We start from the raw sequence: 26209 nt of genomic DNA on the forward strand, positions 1-26209 counted from the left end.
GCTGAAGCTGAAAAGGGAGCTGGAATATCCTGAAAGAGGAACATTCTGCAACAGGAATATTCTGCCACAGCACTGAAAATCCAAGTTTTTATTCATCTAGAGCCATCCCAGCCCCTGGCATGGAGAACATCACACTTCCAACTCTGTGCATCCCTCCTTGATCCTCTCTTCCCTCAATTCCCTTGCATTTAATCCCCTGCATTTAAAGATATAACCCCAGATTTATATCTTGTTTTGTGTACAGAACTTGGAAACTGGTAATTAAGCAGCCATTTAATTTGCAACGAGCAGTTTGTCTAGCAGAAAAGGCAAAGCAAGGCAGCCTGGTTTGTTAATGACATTGTCTCACTGCTGGGCTTTTGCTGTTGTTTTGTTCTCTCATTCTTCTTAATAGGCAGCAAGGGAACTGAAACTAAGTTGTTCCTCATGTTCAGGGATGTTTGGGATGGGATTCACTGAAGGCTTTGCATTTTAATCTGTCTTATGTTTGCAGAAGAGACCAAAGAATTTTCCGAGGCTCCATAATCTCCTCTTTTGCTGCATATTTTGCCTTACCATTTACATCTAGAGCCTTTTCAGACCATCTGGAGCAAATCTGTGTGCAAAAGAAAAATGGAAAAAAACTCCCTGTTCCTTATGGAAATCTGTTTGGTGAGCCCCTCCTCTCAGCCAGGCAGGTTTTGGTCGTGTTTTTCTCAGGATGGATGGAACACTGCTGCTTATGTAACAAAGCCATGAGTTTGCCTTTTAGAATAAAAAGTAGGGTAACCAAGCAACAAAAATCGTCCTTGCCCTGAACACAAATTGCTGTCTGATCGTTAGGATGCTAACACCAATACTTTCAGGAATTAAATTCTGCAGGTTTCAATGGGAGCAAGCAGCTTTCAGCCTTCTCCTACTCATCATGTTTTAGTAATGCTCAAATGTTTTAAAATCCCTTTTTCTTGTGTAAAGAGAAGCTACGGTCCAGCTCTTTACTCGAAGCCACACAACTTCCAGCTGAATGCTGTTCCCCAGGATCCTGCCTTGGTGAGTTTATCTGCAGGTGTAAATCAGGATGAAGGTGCTTTGATTGAATAGAATTTTATTGCATTCATTCAGATTTGGGGATGCCATACCAGTGCTAGCCCTTAACAACTCCGTGTGGAGTTTTGGGCCAGGGTTTGTTGATGCCTCAGCTGAGCTCAGCTGCTGCTGGGCCTGGTGGTCATCTCCAGACAGGGGCTTTCAATAAGCCAAGAGCTCTCACAAAACTCCACGTGATTATCCACACCCAGAACACAGGACAGGGCCAGCCTGGATTGGGAATACCACCCTGGGAGACATGAGCAGTCTGGCACTTCCTTACAGAGCAGTGTGTGCTGTATATGGGGAAGGAATGCAGTTTAAAGACACCATTAAAAAAATGTTTAAAAAAGAGAATTTTGCAGGAAATTTTTGAACAGCAGACTTTGTAGGGACTACAAATGGTAAAATGGACTTCATCAGCTGTGAAAGACGAAAATTTCCAGAGTTACTTCAACACAGACTTTTCAATTTTTAAGTAATTTCAGTTTCTGTCATGCAAACACTTACAAAGGCTTAAAAAAGAAAGAGGACTGGCCACAGGAGGAAACAGCAGGAATGGGGATCAACAAGGCTGTGAGGAATTTTGAGAGGGTCCTTGTTTCCTCTGGGGAGCAGGAACAGGGATGCAAGGTTTGGCAATGCCTCGTTTCCTTCCCTTCGGGACATGCTCTGCCAGGTGGGGGCTGTGCCTGTGCCACAGACAGAAATCTGGTCTTTTAAATATATTTGTAGACTGATAATGAGAGCTTTGGGTAAGCAAACTGTGCTTTGATATGGAGGAAAGGTTGTCAAATAAACACACACTGGAAAATCAGCACTGAAGAAATTAACAAAACCAAGAAATTAAGGAGAGGATGACCAAAAAAAATCCTAAACAAAATGAGAGGATGTGCTTAGCAAAGAGTAGTCTGGCAAGCAAACAGAGAAAAAAATATCCGAAATAAAACCCAGAATATTTGTGCTGGAGACAGAGGTACCCATCAGCATAGCACCAGAGTCATCCACAACTCCCAGAATCTGGGGGCTGGGGCAGAGAGGCTGAGGGGCAAATGCCAGATGTGGAAAACCCTAAATCCAAGGAACTGGAGAAGCTCCATTGCAGTACCACAGCTGAGAGGTGAGCTGTGCCTGCAGAGCCAGGGGAGGGAGAGCATTTTGGGTTTTTTATCCCTGCAAGCTTGGGCAGGGCAGGACTGAAATCACATCAAAGCTGGAGCAGAGCAGGAGGGTTTGCAGGAGAAGTTATCCCGAGGAGGAGATCCTGACCAAACCGTGCCTCTTGCTGGGCTGCACTGCCATTGAAGGGATGGTGGGATGAGGCTGAGTCCAGAGCAGCAGAATCCCAAACTCCTGTGTTCGGGACAGTGGGAGCAGGGCTGAGGGCAGAGGGGGGCAGGGGGGTGATGGACAATGGGAGGTGAGCTGAGGAGAGAGGACAGAGACATCACCTGTCTCACTGGCTCTGAGAATTTGGGGATTTACAGCTCCCTTCCTTCCAGTTTGTGCTTTTTGTGTCGTGAGGGTCTGCTCCTGACCAGAGCACTTTCACTGTGCAATGACAAGTCATGATCTTGGGAGAAACAACCCGAAATGGGATTGGATTTATTAGGATGGAAGCAAATAGCTGCGTTGAACTGCAGTACTACATCAGCACTCCGCTGAATTTTCAGTGCACTGTGTTTTAAATTGACATCTTTATCAGCTTTGAACGAGTCCATGCAAACCATTCGAGGTCATTAAAGTGCAATTTCCCAAACTACCAAGAAGATGGCAAAATAAAAACCCAGGGCTGATCATGCTTCAGCCCCTTGGTGCCTCAGTGCAATGGGTACCAGCTTCTCCTCCCAGGGATCCTGAATTCCTTAATTAGTACTTCAAGTGCTGAGTGCTTTGGGTAGGCTTGTTATGCAATTAAAAAAGTATGAATTTAGCATTAATATTACCCCTGGGTCTTTAGAGTTTTTCCTAATTTTTTTTCCATCCTTTCCCTGTGCTCTGGCTGCACTGCCCTGATTTCCCCAGTTAAACTCAGTTTCCTGTGCTGTGCTGCTGAAGAACAGCTCAAGATCTGTTACTTTGCTTTTCATTAAGAAATTGATTGCATTACTGAGACTAACAGTAAAAAACATTCTTTTAGTAAAAAAACCATTCTTTTAGTAGCTTAAGATAAATCCATAGTGCTCAAGTTGAAGTAAAAAGCATTTTCATTTCTTGTTTCCTTACAGCAAAGCCTCTGTAATTCTTTTCCATTTCAGGAATTCTTTGTGTAGAGATGTGAGGGGAGGACAGATCAGAACCTTTATCACAGCTCTCAAGAATTTTCCCTTTCCCTCTCAGGAATGAATATTTCTGAGGGCTTTCACTTGCAGAGAGCTCATTCCTACAGTGAATATTTTCAAGAATAAGCTGAATTACTTTCAAACACAGCATGGGATGGAGATACTGGGAAGCTTTTGTGCTTGTGTTTCACCAGCTCTGCAGAGCCCAGAATTTTGTGGAGAACAGCTCCTCTGGCCTGTGTGGGATGGGAGTACCCAGAGCCTTTGTAGATAAAAGAGAAACGAGATTTGTAATTCCTCTGCAGTCCCCCTGTGCTCCTCTCACTGTCTCTGAAGAAGGAAGGGACAGGACTGTGGTGATTTGTCAATGAATTTCGATTTTTTATTAATTTTTCCCTGGGCTCTGGCAGGTGTTGCTGCTTGCAGCTCCCAGCCCCACACACCTTCACTGAATTTTATCACATTCTGGATTTTTAGAGCATTTCCTCTTTCATTCACTTCTTCCAAATAATCTTTACTCATTAGACACTTCCTGGGAGGAAAACTGCCACGAAATAGATGGGGAGTGAAAATGTGGATACTGAGCAGGGTTTAATGGAAATGAAATATTTACAGAGCTGATGGCTGCCCAGATTTCCCTGCACAGTCCCGGGGACAGAAACGCTCTCGTGGCTGGGCTGGCCCCAGCAGAGTGCTCAGGGCACAGGGGGAGCTTCCCCTGCTAAATGACAGCAGGGATGTGTGTTTAAGTGCTCTGCTGGACTTCAGCCCTGCAAACACTCTGCTCCCATTTCAATTCCTCTTCTGTGTTTATTTTTATGCGAGGGTATGAATCTCCACAGGTCCACTGTGACACCAGCAATATCAGTCTGTGAGTATCAATCAATACCTGCACACTGAAATGAAGGCTGAGATGTTTTTTTTTAATTTAATAAATATTTTAAAACTGTCCTTAAGAACCACTAAACCTCTTCCATTTGTAATAAATTACCTCCAAAAGCAAATTTACTTTTGGGCTAATGGGAACCAGTGTGTTCTCTTCTGTGATCAGTTTTATGGAGAAAATAAAATAAATTTGAAAGCTTACCTGAGTCCTTGGATCTGCTTCAAGGGGCAATTAGTGCTGGGATGAGCTATTTTATTTAAATAAGCACTTATGAGACAAAAGGTGTGAGTAAAGTCTCTGTCCATGCTTGGATGCCACTCTACAACAATTTCTTTATTTAGTCCCTTTGGTGAAGACAGGAAATCACAATACTGATAAATACTAAGTCACTCTCTATCAAAGCTTAATTGGATCAAAATAATTACCTTTAGGGAAACTATCATTAAAGCCCTAATTTATTTCAGGCAATGACCATATTATGAATTATTAATTTACACAATTAATTGAAATGCCCAAGATTTTAATTTTCTTTTTAAAAAGCAGCAATGCCACCAATAAATATCCAACCAGGAGTATGAAAATCAGCGTGTTACAAAAAAATCAGATATTTAAATAGTGTGAGATCCTGAGATGGTCCCCAGGACAAAATTTTCAGTTATGAAACCTTGATGATGAAGAAAAATAAATTAATATAAAATCTATGTAGTGAGACCAAACAGATGCATGGCAGTAAGTGCCTGTTTCTGGATTTTGCAGAAGAATCCACAGGAATTTTTCCTGACTTAAAAGGGAGAAATCCCCCACTGGAATCCACCCAGGGTGGTTTTGGCCCCAAGGTGGAATTGGGTGGTTTGTGCTTGGCTCTCTGGCAGGAAGGAACCTTCCAATAGTGCAGAGCTCTGCTCAGAGCTGGTTTTTACAAAGCACCTGCTGGCCCTGGTCACTTCTCTGGGCTGGGCACAGAAACCAGCCCAGGTAATTAACTAATTAATTAATTAATTAATTAATTCAGGGGAATGGGATGTCACTCTGTGCTCCCAGGCAGGATTTCTGGCACACTCTGTGTTTGATCTGCAGGATATGAGAGGGGAGACACTGGGAGATTTTTTGGGTTGAGTGGTCTGAGGTTTTGTGTTTTCATTTTGTGGGGTTTCAGAGGGAGTTTGAAAACTTAAAGAACCTTTTTTTTCTTTTTTATGCTTAAACATGTTCAAATATTTTTTTTCCCTTTAAATACTGGGTCCTTTCCTTCCCATGTTGCTGGGTCCTAATTTGACATATTCATAATTTTGAACAGTCTGAATGTCAATAAATCCCCTGGGTTTTTCTCTCCTAACAATCACTGAGAAAACTTTCAAACTGTTTTAAGTCTAGACTTAATTCCACAAATTTTCAGTGGAGCAAAGCCTTGTTCAATCACTTAGGCCACACATAAATACTTTAGACTTGCTCTAGACCACCTATGTTAAAATGAGTTTATTTAATGAAGCAGCCACATTAGAGTTCCAACAGGGGAGCCACAAAAAGAGGGTGAAATAAGAATGCAATTTGGACTAGAATTTCTGCCAGGGGAGTTCTGGGAAGCTGTGGAAAGAGAGAAGGAATCCCTTAGGGGGTGGAGTGATGGATGGAGGGCAGAGTGACTGCAGAGGTCACCATGTTTCATGTTTTGATGGACAGAATGATGATAAATAAACCAGGTGTATCAAAAAGGAGGCAGAAGTTAGATGTGTTATATTAGGGACCAGAGATCTTTGATGGGTGATGATTTATTAATTTATTGTTCCCATTTCTGACTATCCTGAGCTGAAGGATGCTCTCAGATAAGCATTGAAGCTCGCTTTGAATCAAAGCTCAAATATAAAACAAAAAAGCTGTGAGAAGATAAGAGCTCAGTGTCAGCCTGGATGGTTCCTTGTGTCTAAAATGCAGTTGTTGCCTGATTTGCTAAATTCAGTCTGCATTCTCCACACTCCCCTGTTCCAGCAGCAGAGTTGAAAAATGATGCTGAAAGTTTTAAAGATGTGTGACCTTGCCTCGCTTGTTTTGACAGCAGTGGAAAGATGTGACTGCAGAGATTGTGCAGGTCTAGTCAGTCGTGATTGAAAAACTTCCAATTTATATTCCTAAAGCTTAAAATAATTTGGTTTAAATCATCCTCAAGTAAGTGAATGAAGCAAAATACGTGTAGGACAGAACTGCATGTAAGCCTCGAGCCTGGAGTGCTTTCATTACAAGTGCAATTAAAATTGCCAGCACCATCCTTTTGATTGGGGAGGATCATTTCTACAGCCACAAAATACTGGAAATAGAGATGGGTAGAAGTTAACAGATTGGTTGTTGCAAAGGTGGTTTTTAATGTTTCGACACTTGTTTACTTATTTCATATGAAAAGAAAAATGGAAATAAAAAGCCCTGAAATGCTAGAATCAACGTGGTGTGAAAGAATGCAGGGACTTAATGAACAATGTTTTCTGAGAGATCTAATGATAACATGAAAATGAACTGCAAAGTATTTAATGATATTAAAATCTCCTTTTATTTGAAAACCATGCCTGTGAACTTTTCCCCATGCATCCCGAAAGTGAATTCGATTTTACAAGACCAAACCGACCTCACAGTGCCTCGTGTTTGGAGACCTTTTGTTTGGCACAGGCACACCCAACAGAAATAACAACAAATACCAACAAATACAGAACAATACCAGCAAATAACGGAGCATAACAGAAATAATAAATAACAACATAACAGCATTTTGTTATTTTGAACCTCCTGTGGAGGACAGTGAGGGGAATGATTGACTGAATAAAATCTTTAAGGTTGCAGCTCCTGACCTGCAGGGGAGAGATTTCCCCTTCTCATCCACCCCGAGGCTGTGCTTGCCTGAGATGTCTGCAACAGCTCTTGCAAAAAATAGCTTTTTAAATCCAATATCCACAGCTTTTAATCAAATTAATGGGGTTTAAAACAGTGTGGTTGCTGCATTTCCAATGGAATTTCTTTCCATAGGGTGTCCCTTTACTGCTGTGCCATGAACTTGAAATCCCTCACCTGTCTCATGGCCCTCTAATATCAGATATTAATATAATATCTGATATAATATCTCGAATATAGATATTAGATAATACTACTAATATAATTGGATAATACTAATATAATAATATATATTATAATATATATCTATATAATATAATAATATAATTATAATAATAATATAATTAGATAATATCTCTAATATAGATACTAGATAATACTAATATAATTCGATAATAATATAATAAGATAATTATAATAATAATGATAATAATAATAATATAATTAGCTGATATCTCTAATATAGACACTACATATCTAATATCCGTGTTACAGGTATCTGTGCAAAGCCACTGTTTCCTGAAGGATTTCCAACACGAAACCCCACAGACCTGCCTGCAAACGGGAAAGGTGTGGAATCCAGATTTTCTGGCCAGGTTTTGCAGCCCCTGGGCAGTGGGGCAGGCAGGCAGAGGATCCCTGTCCCTGTGCTGGGCTGGCACAGGCTGAGTGTGGCCCAGCTTTCCTCTCCTCTGCTCCTTTATCTCCCCGTGACTCATCCTGCACTGCAGCCACCCATTTGCATCAGATTTATTATTTAGGGCAAAGGAATTGTTCTCTTAAAATACCCCACCAAGTCCTTCAGACTTTGTGTTTGAAATATCAGGATTTTCCTTCCCACCAAATCTCTTCAGTTTAAATCAGCTTAATACACCCATGAAATCCCCCTGGCTCTCTTATTAGTGTTATTTCTAATAATAGAGGATATTTTTTGTTCTGCTGGTTTTGTAACAGCTGGCAGGGTGTGTGTGTGTGTGTGCAAACCCAAACCTTGTCTGGAGGAACGTGGTTACAATATCAGAGATGAAAAAAAAAAAAAAGCATTAGAACCCTGTAGAACTTTCCAGCCTGAAAGTTTCCAACTTTTCAGACCCAGATTTGCTCATGGAATTTATTGCCAGAAGTTGAAAAAGGTTTCAGGAATGAAAGGTTAGAGCAGACTTTGGGGTACTTGGGCCAAGCATAGCAGTGAATTTCCTATGGAAAATAAAAATAAAAAGTGCCCTTTCTCCCCCTCTTAATTTCCACATAGAAATGATTCTTTAAATTTAAGTTGAGCTCACTTTGTTTTTATTTTCCTGGTCATTGAGTGGATGAAAAGTGATTTTCTTATAAAATTCATATTTTCAAAGTGATTTATCCTTGTTTTGGACAAGCTTTTATGCAGCCTGTTTGACGAGCTTGTTATGCTGGTATCTGCAGGCTATAATTAAATATAATAGAAATTAAATAAATAAACCTTTATTATTTATTTGTAATGAATGAATGAATTAAATTAATATAAATCCAATAAATAAATATATAATTCAGGGGGTCTCAGAACGAATCACTCCTCCAGATATTTTGCTTTTTTGCTGCTAACCCACACCAGGAGAGCAGAGGCAGCAGCAGATCTGTGGCTGTGACTCCATTTGTCCAACACATTTCTACAGCACGTGAGGAATGCTCAGCTTTCAGATGAACTCATCAATAAATGGATTAAATCCATGCTCAGCACACGAATTTTGCAGGGATTGCCTTTCAGGAGGGGCAGCCTCACTTCACCAAGGTTCTGCTGCAGCACTGAATTTTTTTTTTCTTTTTCCCTGCCACTAAACCCCTGTGAGTGGCCCAGAAATGTTCCCTGAACCTGCAAGTTTCTACCGAGGGTGTTTCATTTCTTTATCCCTAAAATTCTCTTTTGGAACCACTGCCACAGGACCTGCTTCTGCTTTCTTATTAATATATAAAAAATTTATTTCTTATTTATTTATTTCTCCATTTTCTTTATTATTATATTATTCTATTATTATTATCATCAATATTCATTATATCATTATATCATTAATATATTAATATTACTTATTGTATTATTATAAATTTTAATTATATAAAATATTTAATACCATAAAATATTTACTAATATATTACTATAATATATTATAGTAATATTATATTAATACATTATTATATATATTATATAATCTTTACGTTATATGAAATTATTATGATATTATAATATGATATTATATTATTATATTATTATATTATTATATTATTATATTATTTATTTATTTTCTTATTAATAATGAAAATTGGAGCAGGTTTTGATGTATTTCTTCCCTAACTTATGCTCTATGTCTGGAACAACCTGAAATATCCAGTTTAAATCAAATAAATCAGCTTCTTTAACATACCTACCAGTGACAATGAAATAGTCAGGAAAAAATAAGGCAAAACTTCTAACAAAATATTCTGCTCTTTTTATTAATGGCCTGGCCTGTGAATGAAGGGCAGAAAGGGATGTATTCTAAAGCTGCAGGGCTTTTTTTCCATGTATTGCCTCCCCACAACCGTTTAATTTAATAAATTAATTTTAATAAATGAAAAAGGAAGATTTAAATGGAAGTTTCCATTAAATCCTATCAATTTTTATTCTGCTTTAGGCATGAAACAACTGTGAAAGTCAAGTGAAACTGAGGCAGGGTTTCTTAGAGAAAACTTTCTGAAGGTTTTTCTGCCATTTCACTTGGCTTGGCTGCTGTAATTTAATAAAATAGTTTTATAATTTTAGAAATGTTATCATTCCATACTTTATCATTTAAATCTTCTCCATTCCTCTGCTCACATTGTTGTGTGCCTGTAGAAAATAAACTGGACTAATAATAATAATAATAATAATAATAATCTGGAAACTGCAATAGTAGAATAGAGAGGTAGAGCACACACTGCTGGGCCTTATCCAATCTGTCATTAATTCTCTCATTTGGAGGATTATTTTTATCTTTCAATGTGCATTTTTAGATGCTGTTTTTATTGTAAATTCAATGAAAGTAAAGGTAATTTTAAGTAAATCGGTTTTCCATTAACAGCCAGCAAGTTTCAGCATGAAAAGCTTTGTCTTTATGTGTTTGTGGATTTGTTTTCCCCTCAGCCCCTTGTGTGAGCAGGAGTCCTGGGGAAACCAATTACTGAGGGCCCCTTGGAGACCTTGTAGAATTGTAAAATCACTTACAAGAATTATTTTTACTTACCTTCATGTACCTTTGAATATGTTCTCTTAAATATCCTTTTTTTTTTTTAAGTGGAGTTTGATGACAACTTTTAGCTGCACTCCCGGTTTGTCATCACACCTCAGCCAAGAATCTTTTTTTTTGGACATTGTTTTGGCTTCCTGTGCCTCCCTCCCTCTGTGCCAGGAACACAAAAGCTGTGCTCAGACAAATAAGGATGGTTGTAGGTGAGTGGCACCTGGGGAAGGCAGTCTGGAAAACAAAGCCGTAAGCAATAACCCACAATTGGAGCTGGGCATGAATTGACTGCTGATTAATTCCTTCCCTCGTTTGTGAATTGGAATGAAAGGACTGATGCTTGTTTTTCTGATCCTGGAATATGAGTATGTGAACCAAAAATTCAAAAAAACAAAACCATAAAAAAGCCATTTTCATACCAGTAGTGTGAGCAAACTCATCCTTTTACAGGCAGCAGCACCAGGACTGAGCCATCTGCTTGGTAAGAATTTCAATTTCTGACCTAGGCTTTAAATGCTTTACAAGGTAACACAATTAATAGCACATTAGGAATTATGGTCTGCTCATGTTTTTGTGGCTCTGCTGGAAATTTGGTCTGTTTTGGTTATGACACATTAACTGCTCAGTAAAACAGAGCTGCAACCTCGAGGTTTGTACAAAACAGATGCCTGAAAATGAATGCTGTTACATTGAAGGCAGCATTTAATAGCTGTGCAAAGCTCAGCCCAATTAACTGCATTAACCTGGAAGAGCTGTGCCCATATTTATCTTACCCCCATGATATGGATCCTATCCTCAGGATCCCAAAAAATCCTTACCAGGGAATGTACCATGATTGGTCTGAGCAACATCTATTGAAATGAGGGAATATTTCTCTTTATAACCAGTTGGTTTGGATTTTCTGGAAAAAAGAAGAACCTAAAAAAACCCTAAAAAAACCTAAAAACCCCCCAAACAAACAAACAAAAAGTCAACAAAACCCCCCACAAAAACCCAAAAAACCCAAAAACACACAACCCCCCCCCCCCCCAAAAAACCCCAAACACTCCAGCCCATTTATTGGCATTTTTTGACTGTGTGCTGCCTTGCAGGGGTCTCTGGCCTCTCCACCTGGCAGGATTTCCCTGGAATGCAGCAAATGCTGGGCTCTGGGTACAGGGAAGCTGCACCTGAGTTCTGTTCTGTCTCCCAGGTAACACTCCTGCCTCAAACAACACAAATCTGCCCCAGCTGCTCTCCCCAGACTGGTGATAAATCTGGAAAAATCATGCCCCCAACTCTAATTTGTCCCAAATGTGAAAATCATTCATCTGACATAAAGAATAGTTCTTTCCTCTGTGGTGTTTTAGGAAAAGTTGTAGTATTTTATGTGGAAATTATTGATAGAATGCCCAACTTGTAGCTTTAATCTGCAATGAATTTGTTAATACATCTGTTTAATTATAAATCTGTTAATTAATAATGTTTAATGATTAATCTGTTAATAAATCTGTTTAATCTGCAGTTGAATCTGTTCATACCTCGTTGTTTCTATAGCTACAGGACATTATGATTTCTCATTCAGGCTGCACTGTGGTGCAGGTGCCTCTCAGAGGGTCAGATCCATCCTATCACCTGAGCAACCTTGTCTTCTCTCTTTCAACAAAACTTTCATTCTCATGGAGTTCAAAAATATTGAGAAAAATTTGTCATTGGACTCCATAAAGATTTGTCAAGTGACAAAATATGACTTTACACACCAAGCTAGTGTTGCTTTTAAGTCTTTACTTGCTTTTTTTCCCCCCAAGGGAAATAATAAACAGTAATATCCACATTTGACGTGGGTGGATATAAAACCAAACGGTGCACAGGGGAGCAGTGACAGTGGCAGTGCTCACTCTGCTCCACTGCATTTCCTTTGCAAGTAACATTAATACCAATATTGCTTTTCTGGCATATTGTCATCCCCCAAAAAATAGAAAAAAAATCTTTGCAAAGCTGTGATTCAAGTCCAATTAGAAATCACAGATTTCTAAAAATACAAAAAAAAAAAAAAATTCAAGTCCAATCAGAAATTGCAGGTGCAGGAGGAGCTGGGCTGGTGCTGCCCCAGCCTGGGGATGCACTTTGTGTGTGTGTGTGTGTGTCTGTGTGTCTGTGTGTCTGTGTGTCTGTGTGTGTGTCTGCGTGCCTGTCTGTGTGTCTGTGTGTCTGTGTGTGTGTCTGTGTGTCTGTCTGTGTGTGTGTCTGTGTGTGTGTCTGTGTGTCTGTGTGTGTGTCTGTGTGTCTGTGTGTCTGTCTGTGTGTCTGTGTGTGTGTCTGTGTGTCTGTCTGTGTGTCTGTGTGTGTGTCTGTGTGTCTGTCTGTGTGTGTGTGTGTGTCTGTGTGTCTGTGTGTGTGTCTGTGTGTCTGTGTGTCTGTGTGTCTGTGTGTCTGTGTGTGTGTCTGTGTGTGTGTGTGTGTGTCTGTCAGTGTCTGTGTGTCTGTGTGTCTGTGTGTGTGTCTGTGTGTGTGTGTGTGTGTCTGTGTGTGTGTCTGTGTGTGTGTGTCTGTGTCTGTGTGTCTGTGTGTGTGTCTGTGTGTGTGTGTGTGTGTCTGTGTGTGTGTCTGTGTGTGTGTGTCTGTGTCTGTGTGTCTGTGTGTGTGTCTGTGTGTCTGTGTGTCTGTGTGTGTGTCTGTGTGTCTGTCTGTGTGTGTGTCTGTGTCTGTGTGTGTGTCTGTGTGTGTGTGTGTCTGTGTGTCTGTGTGTGTGTCTGTGTGTGTGTGTGTGTGTCTGTCAGTGTCTGTGTGTGTGTGTGTGTGTGTCTGTGTGTCTGTCTGTGTGTCTGTGTGTGTGTGTGTGTGTCTGTCAGTGTCTGTGTGTCTGTGTGCCAGCAGAGCACACAGCCATGAAAAGACCAAGAGCAGGGAATTTGCACACACACATTTGCCTTCCCAAAACCCCCACACAGCCTGATCCTCTTCCCCCCAGAGCTGGTTTGAGGTTTGAGTTGTTTCTCTCAGAGTTTGATGTGCAGCCCCAGAAGGGATTGGGGAATTCAGCAAAACGCAGCTTTTGGTGGCCCGGGAGAGCAAAGCAGAAGCACCAAGGTTTGTTCCCGCAGCTGTTTGTTTTTCCACATCACACAGCTCTGAGCTCTGCTGGCTGGATTTGCCACCCCTCTGATGTGAGAGCTCCTTGGCTGGCAGATATTGCAGCTTTTGTTTGTTTAAAACGTTCCAAGTGCTCCTGACGTGTCGCAGCTGCCACGTGAGCTCATCTCAGTGCTCCAAACGATGCAGTGATGCAACAACCTGAAATATAAACAACAATCCACTGCCAGAAGCCAGAGCTCTCACACAATGCGCAGGAACCATGGAAAACAGCTGCTGAAAACACAGATATTGGTTACTACTCCTGGTGAATGAATTCTCAGCACTGTAATCATATAGTAATAAAAATCTATCAGATCTGGGAAGCTTTCAGCAGGGTGCTACCACTCCAGCCAGGTTACTCAGATGGGCAATTTTTCTTTTTTTTCTTTTCCTTTTATCCCCAAGGGCTATAATCAGCGCTCTTTGTGAGCCTTCAGACTCATTCCTGGAGAAAACACGAAACTCTGCTGCCTCCTTAATGAACTGAGGGCTGGGAGAACATCCAGTGAAGGGCTCCTGGAGACAGAGGGTTAATGAGATTTAAGGGTTAATTCACTGCACAAACCCAGCACCGACTGAAACTCTGACAGTGTGCAGCAGACTGCTCTATTTTTACCACTTAACCTTGCCTGCTCTGCATCTGCTCATCAGCTCTATTTTATGTCGTGAATGTTTATGAAGATATTCATGAATGACCTTGGTGCTCACAAAGAAAGGTTTTTGGAGGCTGCTTTTGGTCCTGTTCCTTGCTGGTGATGCTCTCAGCTCACTGATCCCTTTTTTTCCCCACTGAGATGGGACTGTTGCTCCAATAGAGTGACTCAGCTAAGCTGAATTACTGACTTTCCTGCCTGAATTTGAATATTTTGCCTGTATATGGAACCAAAACACAGGATATTCTGTAAAAATATACAGACTTGCATGGAAATCCATATTAATGACACATAAAGTTAGCTAATCACTTGCAAGTACTTTGCCAAATTCTGTGATAAATCGAGATTTCTTGCAAAGTGTAAGCCCCTGACTTTTCCTGTCAGTCTCATTGCCTTATATTTAGTATTAATATTCATCCATGGATCTGGGGATGGGAAGAAACATCTCATGGAAAGCACCCTGAGTCCTCGACAGAAAGTTACAATTGCTGTGGTATTGGACAAATAGTATTATTCTAGAAATAGAAATTTTAGGAGTTGAAATTTTAAAAATCTCCCTGAAAGCTTTCCCAGCTGGTAAAACTGATGTTCTCTCTCAGCTAATTATCATTTAGGATTCCTGATGTTGAAGAACCCCCTGTGCTCACACCCCCAGTGCCTGTTTGGTGCCTTTGGAGGAGGCTCCTCTCTTACCCCACTGTTCTCCTGGGAGAGCTCCTGCTGCCCAAATTATTAATGTACGTGTTTGCAGGGGCAGGGAAATGAGCACAGCTCGGGCATCTGTGCTGGAACTGGCAGAGGGAGGAGCTCACGTCTGAGCTGTGCCCGTGGTTCCAGCACAGAGAACACCCCCGTGAAACCAAATAAATGCATTTTGTATGAGTGCTAAGACATTGTTTTAAGAGAAAATCTTCTTTAACCATTCTTATCTCAGCTCTAATTTCCCATCCTGTGACATTTCACATTTTTCCTCCATGCTCTGCTTTGTCTTTCACTCACAAGCTGTAACTGTTCCCCTGTGAAGGGGCAGGTAAAAATTAAGGGTTTTTCATTCCAGACCACTGCAAATTGCTTTGTGCTCGGATCTAAAGGTGTGAAAGGGAACATTGAGAAGGAACTAGAGCCAAGCAAAGGTCAGTGACTTACTGTGGAAATCCCACATAGATAAGGTTTGGAGACATCCATAACCTATTTTATGATTTAAGAAGTCTTTACTATTAATCCTGTAAGCAGGAACAATGTAACTTAGTTTATGGACTTTATACAGTAGTTTTATTTGATTTCACACTGGGAATAATGGGAATAGCACGTTTGTAGAGGATGAGAGAGGTGCTCATTGCAGAAGTTTTAAAAAGTCTTGTAGCATTTCTGAGTGCCAAATGCCTGAGATTTCCTCGTGTTCTCTTTCAGATCTGTAAAAGAACCAGGACTAAACTCCACACTCTAAAATGGCTCAGAGGAATCAACTGCTTACAGCACAATCACCCTTAGAGTCATTTGAACACAGGACAAAATAACTATAACACATCCAAACTTGGAAACGTTCCTGATTTTCTGAGACATCCAAATCCTCATAAGGACCCAAACCTGCTCTTGTGTCCTGCACCTGCATCTTTTAGCCCCATGGAGCACGCTGGAAAGGAAATTTCATTCAATATTCCTTCATTCATGGTCTCTGAGTGCTGTACTTAATGAGGCAGCTAACATTTAAAAAGTGATGTGACAGTTTTAAGAGTAATTACAGCCCATTAGCAGCAACTGCTTTCTGATCTCAGCTCCCAGCCTCACACAAACGTGCCAGTGATGCAGCGTCTTCATGACAACACCCAAACACCCTGGGGAGATTGGGGCCCATATTCTGGATATTTTTAGTTGGGAACACGGTGAAGATCAGCTTTCAGGGAGCACTCAGCCATGGATTTTATGTGCAGCTGATTATTGGCTACACCCAGAATGGAACATGTGCTTAAGGCTGTGCTGCAAGATTGCTTAGGCTGTGATTAGCCCAGCCAGGCTGGGCTGGAACAGAGACCTCTCTCAATTATCTGGTGAAATTAGGGCCCTCTGGAATTGCCTGTTCTCTGACCAGGGGGCAGCTGGAGCAGCTGCACTGCTTCAGACAGTCACACATTGATGGTGGTGCAGCACAGGAGCGTTCAGGGCTCAAGAGGTGACACGGGGCTTCACTCCATCCAGAATTCACCACGGAGGAGTCTGTGCACTGATAAATTTCCTCAGCTGGTACTGGAATTGTTGTGGTTGAACACATGATAGAAACCACCTGCTAACAGCAAATAAATTGCCATTTATTGTGCACTGCCTTGAACAGATTAAATCAAGGATTCAGCCCAAAGTTATCAAGAAATTATCAAAATTATCAACTCCAAGGCAGGGGAGGGTGTCTTCTCTCATGGCCTTACTCTGGGTAGGTGTGAGGACATCTAGGTCTCTGTAAAAGAGAATCTGTGCAAGCTCTGTGCATCTGTAAAAAGAGAGGAGGACGTTTTTTGGTACTCATTGAAAAGCATCTTGTCCAATTCACATGATTTTAATGGGCAGCAAAGCAAACCCTTTCCTATTTTGTCTTGTTGCCCATTAAAATCATGTGAATCACACTATTCTGAACTTTTACAATTTTGTTGTTTAGCTCAGTGCTTTCATCCCTTCAATCCCCTGCTCATTCTGCATGTTACACTTATCAGGATTTCACATTTGTGGTATTCAACATTAACTTCTGCTAACTAAAGCAGGCAATTAATGAGGTAAATGTGTATTCATCTTAATAATTTGATTAGTAATTTAAAAACAAAATTACAGCTTTATTGTGATGACCAAACTGAACTTAAATGTCATATTTATTTGCTGCATTTCAGCTCAAATTGTGGTTTACAGTGCTTTATTCTTTTTTATGAGCAGCCAGTGGTGGGTTTATTTTGCAGTACAGAACTGTGCTGCAGTTGGTCTCACATTTATCCATTCAGTCAATTAGAACATGATTCAGAATGGTTGGACACTTTCACTCTAAATTTCATAATGTAAACAAAACATTTGCAAAATAAGAAATGTTAAAAACCCAGACCAAACCACTTTTGTGCTGATTAAATTGATTACCTCTGATTTACCTGGCAGAATTCTTCATCATCAGGGGATGCTGATAGACTGTTTAACCTCCTGCTTGGAGGATGAAAATGTTATTTTATTGTGGGCTTTTCTCAGATTAGCAAAATCTTCAGGCCTGACAGGCCAAGAATGCCATTCAGTGTAAGCACAGAAGTGCAGCTGGTGTAACTCGAGCCTCAGCTCTGACCTTTTTTGTCTCCCATCCCTTTTCTTTAGCCTTTTCAGAGTATTCCTTGTTATTTTTATCCTTTAGATATCCAAGTGAAGCTCTAAACGATACAAGCAGCAATCCATTAAGTAGAGCCTATGAGGAATCGATATTTTCCTGTTTGTTAGAAATCTGTTTACTCTGCTGCCTCCATCACATTCCAGTGTTACTTCCATATACTGTTTATTTTTGTGGCTCAGAACATCTGCTCTTTGTTGCTTTTCGTGTTGGTGCCTCTCTCCCAGGCTGAGAAATGGCCAAGTTTTGTTGATGGGATTTTCCCTACGTGGTACCTGCAGTTTGCAAACAGTTTGTTCAAAAAGATGTGTATTTACTGCTCTGCAGAATGCTCAGTGTGTCTCACTGGCTGGGGTTTCTGCACCACTTCATCTCCCGATTTTTTCTGTAATGCAGAGCATGGAGGAAGAACAGCTCAGTGACAGGAAAATAAATAAATCAGCTGTGTCTAAGAGTAAAATAAAAACTGTGGTCTCAAACCCAAAAGAGTGCAAAACCAAGAAGTACAGCAGGTGATATGGGCAGAGCAGATTTATTGCTGCATTCCCCCAGATGTACAATGCCAGTAAACATTATTTATATATATTTTAATATATGTTTATTGTCATACACATTTTAATGTAACACACATTTCTTCTTTACCTATCCAATTTGTCAGTCCATATGTGTAATAATTGTAATTTTAAAATAGAAACTGTATTTAAAGTTCATTATTTAGACTTCTGTGGCTTGAGTTCTGAAATACTTGCAAGATTGCCTTCAGCCTTTACAGATTAGTTTGACTAGGGACAGCAGCATTAGAGCTTTAAATACATGCTAAAAATTGCCTGAAGTTCCTTTGTATTTGTATCAAGGTATTTAAAAAAATAAAAGAAAATTTTTAAAAATGTTAACCATTATTAAAGTACAGAAAACACTGAACTAAAAAAAATCAGATAATTTCTTAGTAGGAAATGGGAAGGCAGCTGTTTCTGCTACCATAACTTCAGGTTTTGAAAGAGAGAATTTTATCACCTGTAATTATTTATCTGACCTGTCACTCGTGCTTGTCACCTGCCTGTTTCTGTTGCAGGTTGTTCTCATGTCACACACAGAATTTGTTTTGAACTCCCTCTCACATCTCAGCAGGAATTATTCATGAGAGTACAAAACTCTGTTCTGCAGCAGGAATGCATCTCTGTTCAGAGCTTGCAGAGGTAAAAATCTAGTCACTAATGAATGATGATTGTGGGACACATATTGAGAAAGTAAGAAAATTACAGCCTGAGTAATATTCCAGGCTGGAGCTTTTCAGCTCTGTTCCCAGCTGATAATCTGGTCCAGCTCAAGGCTAGGGGGAATTTCTCCCAGGGTGATAATTTGGTCAAAATAAAAAGGAATTAATAACAAAATCAAACACCTGTTCTGGTGTGTGCCCAGGCCCTGGCAATGGGGTGTCTTCTCTCTGAACCAATCACCTTTTCTCTGCTCTGGGAGTTGCAGTCATGCTATAAAACCAAGTGTGTTTCTGAATAAACTTGGCTCTTTCTTCTGTCATGACAGACAACCTTGTAGCTGTGCATCTTATTTCGCTGCCCTTAAAGGGTTAAAAGCCCTTTCCACGGCTACAGATGATTTCTGGGACAGATCGTGCCCGGGTTTCCAGGTTAAAGCCCTGCAGAGCACAGGGCACATCGAATGCAGCACGAGTTGTGCTGCTGCTCCTTCAGGAGCACGGCCATCATTCGGGAATGACACCTGACAAAACCCCAGCTCTGGCTAATTGCTAATTGTTAATTGTTCCCTGATAATGTTCATCAATCAGGGAGTGAGAGCCTGGCTGGGGAGGGAGGATGGAGCTGATTTGTGTCCTTTGGAGCAGTGAGGGAGGCAGTGCCTCACTCTGTGCCCGTTTCTGTCACACCTTCAGGTGGTTCAGCTGCACTTGTGCCACCTTGGCCAGCCAAGAGCCAGGCAGATCAGGAATAAAACGCTGACATGGTTTTGCTTCAGGGCCACCATAACAGCAGGACAATTCACTGAAGTGTCTCATGAAATTCACTGGAAGGGTGCACATCAGGATGCCTCATCCCTTCCTTTTCTTCTTCTCCTCTCAGTTTGTCAACATACCTAATCACAAATAATTTGATCTCTTTTGGCATTTTGATTTCAGTGGTAGGAAACAAAGCTGGATTTCAGATTGCTGTTGTGCTCTCTCCTTTGATATTGAGCCTTCTTGTCATTTAACGTGCCAGCAATTCAGTATTCTCACTTTCAATTCAACAGTGTTGAATTACCTCACAAATATGCTCTGAGGGGTTCAAGTATCACAAACAGTAGTTTGGACAAAAAAAAAAAAAAAAAGCCATTTTTTCTTTTTTGGGCACAGGTCTATGTGCTATTAAATTCATCAAGCTCCCTGTAATATCTACTGACACTCTTCCAGCAAAGCTTTCCCTCACAGTAACAACAGTGCTACACAGAGAGCTCTGCATTTTGGGTTGTTCTGCATTAAAAACCAAGCTTTTGGTGCTTCCACCAAGTTCAGTTGTCTCAGTCACTGAGTTGCCTTGGTGCAGATTTGGATTTAAGGTTGCTACAGTATTCTACAAGATGTTTAAATACCCTCTGAGTCTGGCATTTGAGAATGATGGATATTTTAAAATATTTTTGTCAGCATAGTGGTGACAACATAAAGAGGAAAATTAAAAATCAACCAACAATCAAACTCCACACAAAAAAACCCAAGAGAACCAAACACCCTGAGAAGTTGCTCATAGGGAAGGGCCAGTAGATTCAAAATGAATAAAGTGGGTATTTATTTTACATATCCATGACATTTTCAGAGTGCACAGGGTGGGTGGACAAAGCTCCTGCCACTCACCCAAACATCTAAGAGTGAGAGAATCCATAGTGGGCAACTGTTCTGGGGAGTCTGATAGCCAGGGTTACAACCAGAATCAGTCCTTAAAACCTGCAAATAAATGTGGAGACTGCACAGGGAAATACCTTAGATTCCAGATTTCATCAATAAGAACACAAGTTTTCCACAGAAATGTGTATCACTTACATCTAAGCAGGATGTTTAATCTGTTTAATCTGTGTTACTCTATTTAATCTTCTTTTGGGTTTTGTTTTACAGCAATGGGAACTGACACAGACTGCTCCCACCGTGCCTGGTTGCCACGTGCATCCTGTGGCCACACAAGGAGCACAGCTGACACTGGAGGTGGCTTTCAGCCCTGCAGAAGGAACCTGGAAAATCTGCCAGTGTGCCCAGGAAAATGGAGCACAGCTCATCCTGCCGTGGGGAATTTGGCTCAGAGAGAGCCAAACCACCCAGGAATGCTGTCAGGGCAATAAGCAGGTCCTGAGTCTGTGCAGGAAGCAGTGTGACCAAAGAGGGGGTGTTTTTATTAATCACCCCTCAATCTAAAGCAGGATTTTAACAAATATTAAAACATAATTTATCTGTATAAATCATTTATTCCCCAGTGTGTTCATGGTGTTTAAATTACAGCCATCGCCTATTAGCCCTGGTGTTTTATTTGATTTTGTCATTCTATAGTACACAACTATTTCTAAATTCAGTCCTTCATTAAAGAATCCTGCAGAGTTCTACCTTCCAAAGTGTAAACTTCAAACTGTGGAAGTGTTAGCACCCAGGATTTTATTAAAACTCTAACTTTAAAAGAAGTTGTTGCAGGGGTTTACTGTGTTTATTATTAGAGCACCTGTTACACTTAATATGGCCTGTAAAGATCAGCAGCAAAACGAGCTGCGACTGTGAATATCTTGGATAAAAGGATAAGGGCTGAGTTATGTATTTTATGTTATACACAGTGATTATCTCAAGACTCAGGGGAAAGAGGATTCAAATTACTCTTAAAGAAAGTCTGGTGGGAAAAGCACCCATAATTCTCACGACAACGTAAAATTGCTTGAAAATACACAGCACCCCCTTCCTCAAACATGATTTCTGACATAAACCGGTGGGGGGTCTGTAATTACAGAGGTTTTATTAATATTTCAGGGGATGCAAGTGTGGCAGTGCCTACTCCTTCTAGCAGCCACCGCTTCGGGACGGTGCTGCTGTCACTGCTGCCACTGCCGGCACTGCTGGCACTGCTGTCACTGCTGCCACTGCCGGCACTGCTGGCACTCCCTGGCTCGCTGCAGTGCCCGAGGGGATGCTCGGGCCGGAGCTGTCCAGGGATACTCGGGCTGATCCTGGAGCTGTCCCGGGATGCTCGGGCTGATCCTGGAGCTGTCCCGGGTTGCTCGGGCTGGAGCTGTCCCGGGATGCTCGGGCTGATCCTGGAGCTGTCCCGGGATGCGCTGCAGGCGCAGTGCCCCGAGCCAGCTCGGAGCTGTCCCCAGCACCGCTTCCCTCTCCATGCTCACGTCCCGCCGCAGCGCTGAGCACGGTGGGGCTGCTGTCGCGGGGGGAATCGCGGCCCTTGTTGCGCCGGCTGCACACACAGCTCCATCCCCGCGCTGCCTGTGGCCTGTCCCCATCGCTGTCCCTTCTTCGTCCCCATCCCTGAACCCATTCTTGGCCCCATCACTGTCCCCATCCCTGTCCCCCTCCCAGTTCCTGTCCCCATCGCTGTCCCCATTCCTGTGCCATCCCCATCCGTGTCCCCATCGCTGTCCCCTCCCTGTCCCCATCTCCATCCCCATCCCCATCCCCGTCCCCATCCCCGTCCCCGTCCCCGTCCCCATCCCCTCACTGTCCTCATCTCTGTCCCTATCCCTGTACCGTTCCTGCCCCCATCACTGTCCCCGTTCCTGTCTCCATCCTCATTCCTGTCCTCATCCCTGTCCCCATACCCTCTCCATCCTTGTCCCATCCCTGTCCCCATCCCTGTACCCGTTCCTGCCCCCATCGCTATCCTCATCCCTGTCCCCTTTCCTGTCCCCATCCCCATCCCCATTCCCGTCCCCGTCCCCGTCCCCATCCCCATTCCCATCCCCATCCCGGTCCCCATCCCCATCCCCATCCCCGTCCCCGTCCCCATCCCCATCCCCATCCCCATTCCCCTCCCATTCCCCTCCCTGTCCCCTCCCTTTCCCCGCGCCCCGCCCGCCCCTCGGCCGCCCCCTGCCGTCGGGCGGTGGCAGCGCGGGCGCAGAGCGGCGGGCGGGCAGAGCGCGGAGCGGAGCGCGGAGCGGCACAGGGAGCGCGGAGCGCGCATCGCACAGCCCGCTCCCGGCCCCGCCGCAGCCCCCCGCCCGGCCAGATGATGAACTTTCTGCGGCGCAGGCTCTCGGACAGCAGCTTCATCGCCAACCTGCCCAATGGCTACATGACCGACCTGCAGCGGCCGGAGCCGCAGCAGCCGCCGCCGCCGCCGCCTTCCGCGGGCTCCTCGGCCCCCGCCTCGGGCTCGCCGGCCGCGGAGCGCCGGCAGCCGCCGCAGCCCGCGCCCCCCCAGCAGCAGCAGCCGCCGCCGCCGCAGCAGTCCACGGGCAGCAGCTTCTTCAGCTCGCTCTCCAACGCCGTGAAGCAGACGGCGGCCTCGGCGGGGCTGGTGGACGCGTCCGCCGCCGTCTCCGCGGCTGTCGGCAGAAAGTTCAAGCTGCTCCTGGTCATCGACGAGCCGCACACGGACTGGTAGGTGTCCCCCGCATGTCCCTCCGCGCCTGCATCATCATCATCATCACCGTCATCATCATCATCATCCTCCTTGCCCCCCGTCCTTCCCCATCCTCCCCGCGGTCACTCCCCGGCAGGTGCGGGCTCACCTGGGGCACAGCCCCCGCACCGGCCCCGCTCACGGACTGGAAGATGGAGCAAAAATAAAACAACCCAGCGAGCCCTGGAGCGCCTGGCTAGCCGTGAAATCTGTTTCCCATCACAACACTAAATAAAACATGTACAGCGCCCTGACCGAGCACATCCCGTGTTGTCTGGCGAAATAAAGAGCTGGTGTGCAGGGCCAGGTTGGCTCGAGGTGTCCTGGGCGCGATTTCTGCGCGGAGCTGCGTGTGGCTGTGGCGTTGCGTGTGTTCATTCGTGTTTACGAGCCGGTTTGTTTCCGCGCAGCTCCCGTGCCGTTCTGGCGGAGGTCGGGATGCCGGGTACCAGCCCTCGCCTCTGCCCTGGCTCCGGCAATTCGTGCCCGTGTTCATTAACTCGGCCGGTTTTATTTGGGCTGCGTGTTTGGCTCCCGCTGGCAGCATGAAAAATGTGGGATTTTCCAAGCGTGGGACTTGGCCATCAGCGTGCCTGGCTGGTGGCAGCAGGAGAGGTTATGGCTGTTCCAGACCTGTTTGTCACTGCTGGATGCTGTGCTCTAGAGGAAGGACATATTCCCAGCCATCCCTCGCTAACTTGTGTGTTTGCACACCGAGCTGACGAGCGTCTCGTTCGCTGTTGCTAATTACGGTGCTGAAGGTCTTTAGCAGCGCCTTAAAATAATGCAGAGTAAAACAAGTCTGTTTTTGTAAGGCTGAGATCAGCCGGTAATGGACTGCGGGTTTAGGGTTTTATTCTCAGCGTCTCGAATTTATAGCCTTGCTGTCTGCATGGGCTCGTGCAGTGCTGTGATCTGATCCAATTTGCTTTAAAATGGTACTTTAATAAAATGCTTGAACCGAAAATTCAAGCCTTTAACTATAGCAGATACGTTATTTATGTTGAGGTAACATTACCTGTTACATTTTCCAGGCTTTTTCTTCTGTCTGGTTTTGTGGTTGGTTGGGGAGGGTGGTTTTCTTTTCTTTTTTTTTATTTTTTTTCTGTCTGAAAAAACAAGGTGGTTGTACCAGCCAGACTGAGGCAGCCTCTGTAGCTACGTCATGGAGATGCATCCATGGACACTGCTCCCTGCCTTGCAGGAACATCTATTTATTTAATATTCTGTAGTGCACAGCTCTCTGTCTGATACATTCAATAACTGTATTTGTTCATAAGGTTTCTTTCTGCGAGATTTTTCCGTGCTTACTGGAGCCAGTTTGAGTATTTTATATGGTTTTACATACGTGGTTTACGTACTTGACAAAATGCATCCCAAATTAACCCCAAATTAACACAATCTGTTGATAGGGGCAGAGCTTTGAAAGCCCAGCATGGGGAGTTCCCCCAGAGCACTCCAGGTGGGAGCCTCACAAATGCACACAAGGTTACTCATGCCTGCTTGTTTTTGCCTTTTTTTTCTCCTCCTCATAGTATGTGACATGGATACGTAGTAGTTCTAGAAAAAAAAAACCAGTTTGTTGTTGCATTGGCTCATTCCTCTCCCAGAAATCAGTCATTTTGTAGTGGAAGATTTTAAAATATGTTCTGAAAAACGATACATCTGACCCAGGTGAGTCCTTTCCAACTCCAGATACGTGTGAATTCTGATAATTCATGCAGAAGAGTTCGCTCCGTGCCTTGGGATCTCCATGTGGGAATGCATTGACCTGCTGGGGTATTTGGCTCTATGGCATAAAATGGAACACGGATTAGAAGTTGGGCAAGGAAAAGGAAGGTTGGGAGGGGCAGCAGGTGGGTGCCAGTGGCTCCCTGGCTGTGCTGCAGGGGGAGGGTGGCAGAGCTCTGTCATGTGATGCCATGAGCAAACCCTGTCAATAACAGCAGAGCAGCAGCCCAGCATCTCTGAGAGCCTCCAGAAACCCTCCCAGCTGCTGCCCTCTGCTCCTGGCAGGAGGATCAGATGCTTGGCCTTTGCTTTTGTGGTGTTTTGAGCTGTGCTGTGTTTGTTTGCCTTAAATTGAAAACGTGTCTATTGCTTGTGGATTGCAGTTTCAATAGCAATCAAAGGATCACACTGAAATCTTGCTGGTTCCTCTCTTCAGCGAGGGCCAGAGGAGCACAAACCTTTTTCTGTAAGCAAAGGATATTCACTCTCACCCCTGACAAAAAGGACCTTTTTTTCCAACATATGTTATTTCTGTGAAAGGTTGACTCATACTTCAAGTCTAAGATTTAGTAGCTCAACATTGTTGTTGCTCGTGGAATCACTTGGGATGTTCTACCCAGGACCAAATCCCAGTTGTTCCTTGCATTTTATAATCTTGATCTCAGTGACATCTTTCCTCAATTTCTTGCCCTAAGAGGTTTGTCCTATTGCAAGTTTTGAAATTCTCTATTTCAATTGCTTTACTTTTATGGCATGGGACAGGGGGAAAATGGGTGAATTGGTTTATCCATACTAATTTGTGTACTTTTTACCATTTTCCCGACTTCTTAAGGGGAGAGTAAATGCAGTTTAATGTGTCAATGCACCCTCCTTTCTCAGTCCAGGGTGTGTTAGAGCTGCAAGGGATAATTCTTTTCCTGCAGCTTCTTTGGAGTCTTCCAAGCACATTTAGTGGTCGTGCTTCTCCCGAAGGCAGGGCTGTAAAACAACCTGAATCTAAGATTTTCCACCAGCCTTGGAGACAAGTGAAGGGACAAACTGAAAAAAGGCTAAAGGTTGTAGTCAATAAACCCATGGCAAGTGGTCTTGGTTGGTTCTGGTTCTCATGGAAGACTCTCCTGGTCACTTTGTACCATAAATGACCCTCTGGCCAACAGGTGGAAGCAAATAGCCAGCAAATATATCCCCCAATTATCTCGGAAATTTCCTGTCATTCCAGAGCAGCACCGCAAGGAAGAGGTGGCCTGGAGTGCAAACTCTTCCCGTGGACCAGTGCTGTGAATTTCTGTGAATTTCCATAAAGGCATTGGCAAAGCTGATTTTATTTCCAGGCCTGTTCTTTGTGCATTTGGATGTGATGTCCTGTCCACTGCAGCTGCATACTGAGCAGACATTTCCAATATCTGACCT

At 43.2% G+C, this 26209-nt stretch overlaps 1 protein-coding gene and 1 long non-coding RNA gene across 2 annotated transcripts in view; both read left to right on the forward strand.

The window, feature by feature from the left end:
• The first annotated feature begins 822 nt into the window (after positions 1-822).
• LOC148222516 (uncharacterized) lies at positions 823-20987 on the forward strand. The gene is made up of 3 exons (XR_015805928.1): positions 823-1029; positions 18523-18646; positions 20572-20987. It is a non-coding gene; the product is annotated as an uncharacterized LOC148222516 (long non-coding RNA).
• A 1543-nt stretch (positions 20988-22530) lies between these two features.
• SYN2 (synapsin II) overlaps positions 22531-26209 on the forward strand; it is a 153402-nt gene continuing 149723 nt past the window's right edge. Inside the window, exon 1 of the mRNA XM_014869769.2 lies at positions 22531-23046. Coding sequence (XP_014725255.1) covers positions 22673-23046 — 374 coding nt within the window. The 5' untranslated portion in view covers positions 22531-22672. The remainder of the gene's footprint in view (positions 23047-26209) is intronic.

The sequence above is a fragment of the Sturnus vulgaris genome, chromosome 11, assembly GCF_052056855.1.
Source record: "Sturnus vulgaris isolate bStuVul1 chromosome 11, bStuVul1.hap1, whole genome shotgun sequence".
Lineage (NCBI taxonomy): Eukaryota > Metazoa > Chordata > Aves > Passeriformes > Sturnidae > Sturnus > Sturnus vulgaris.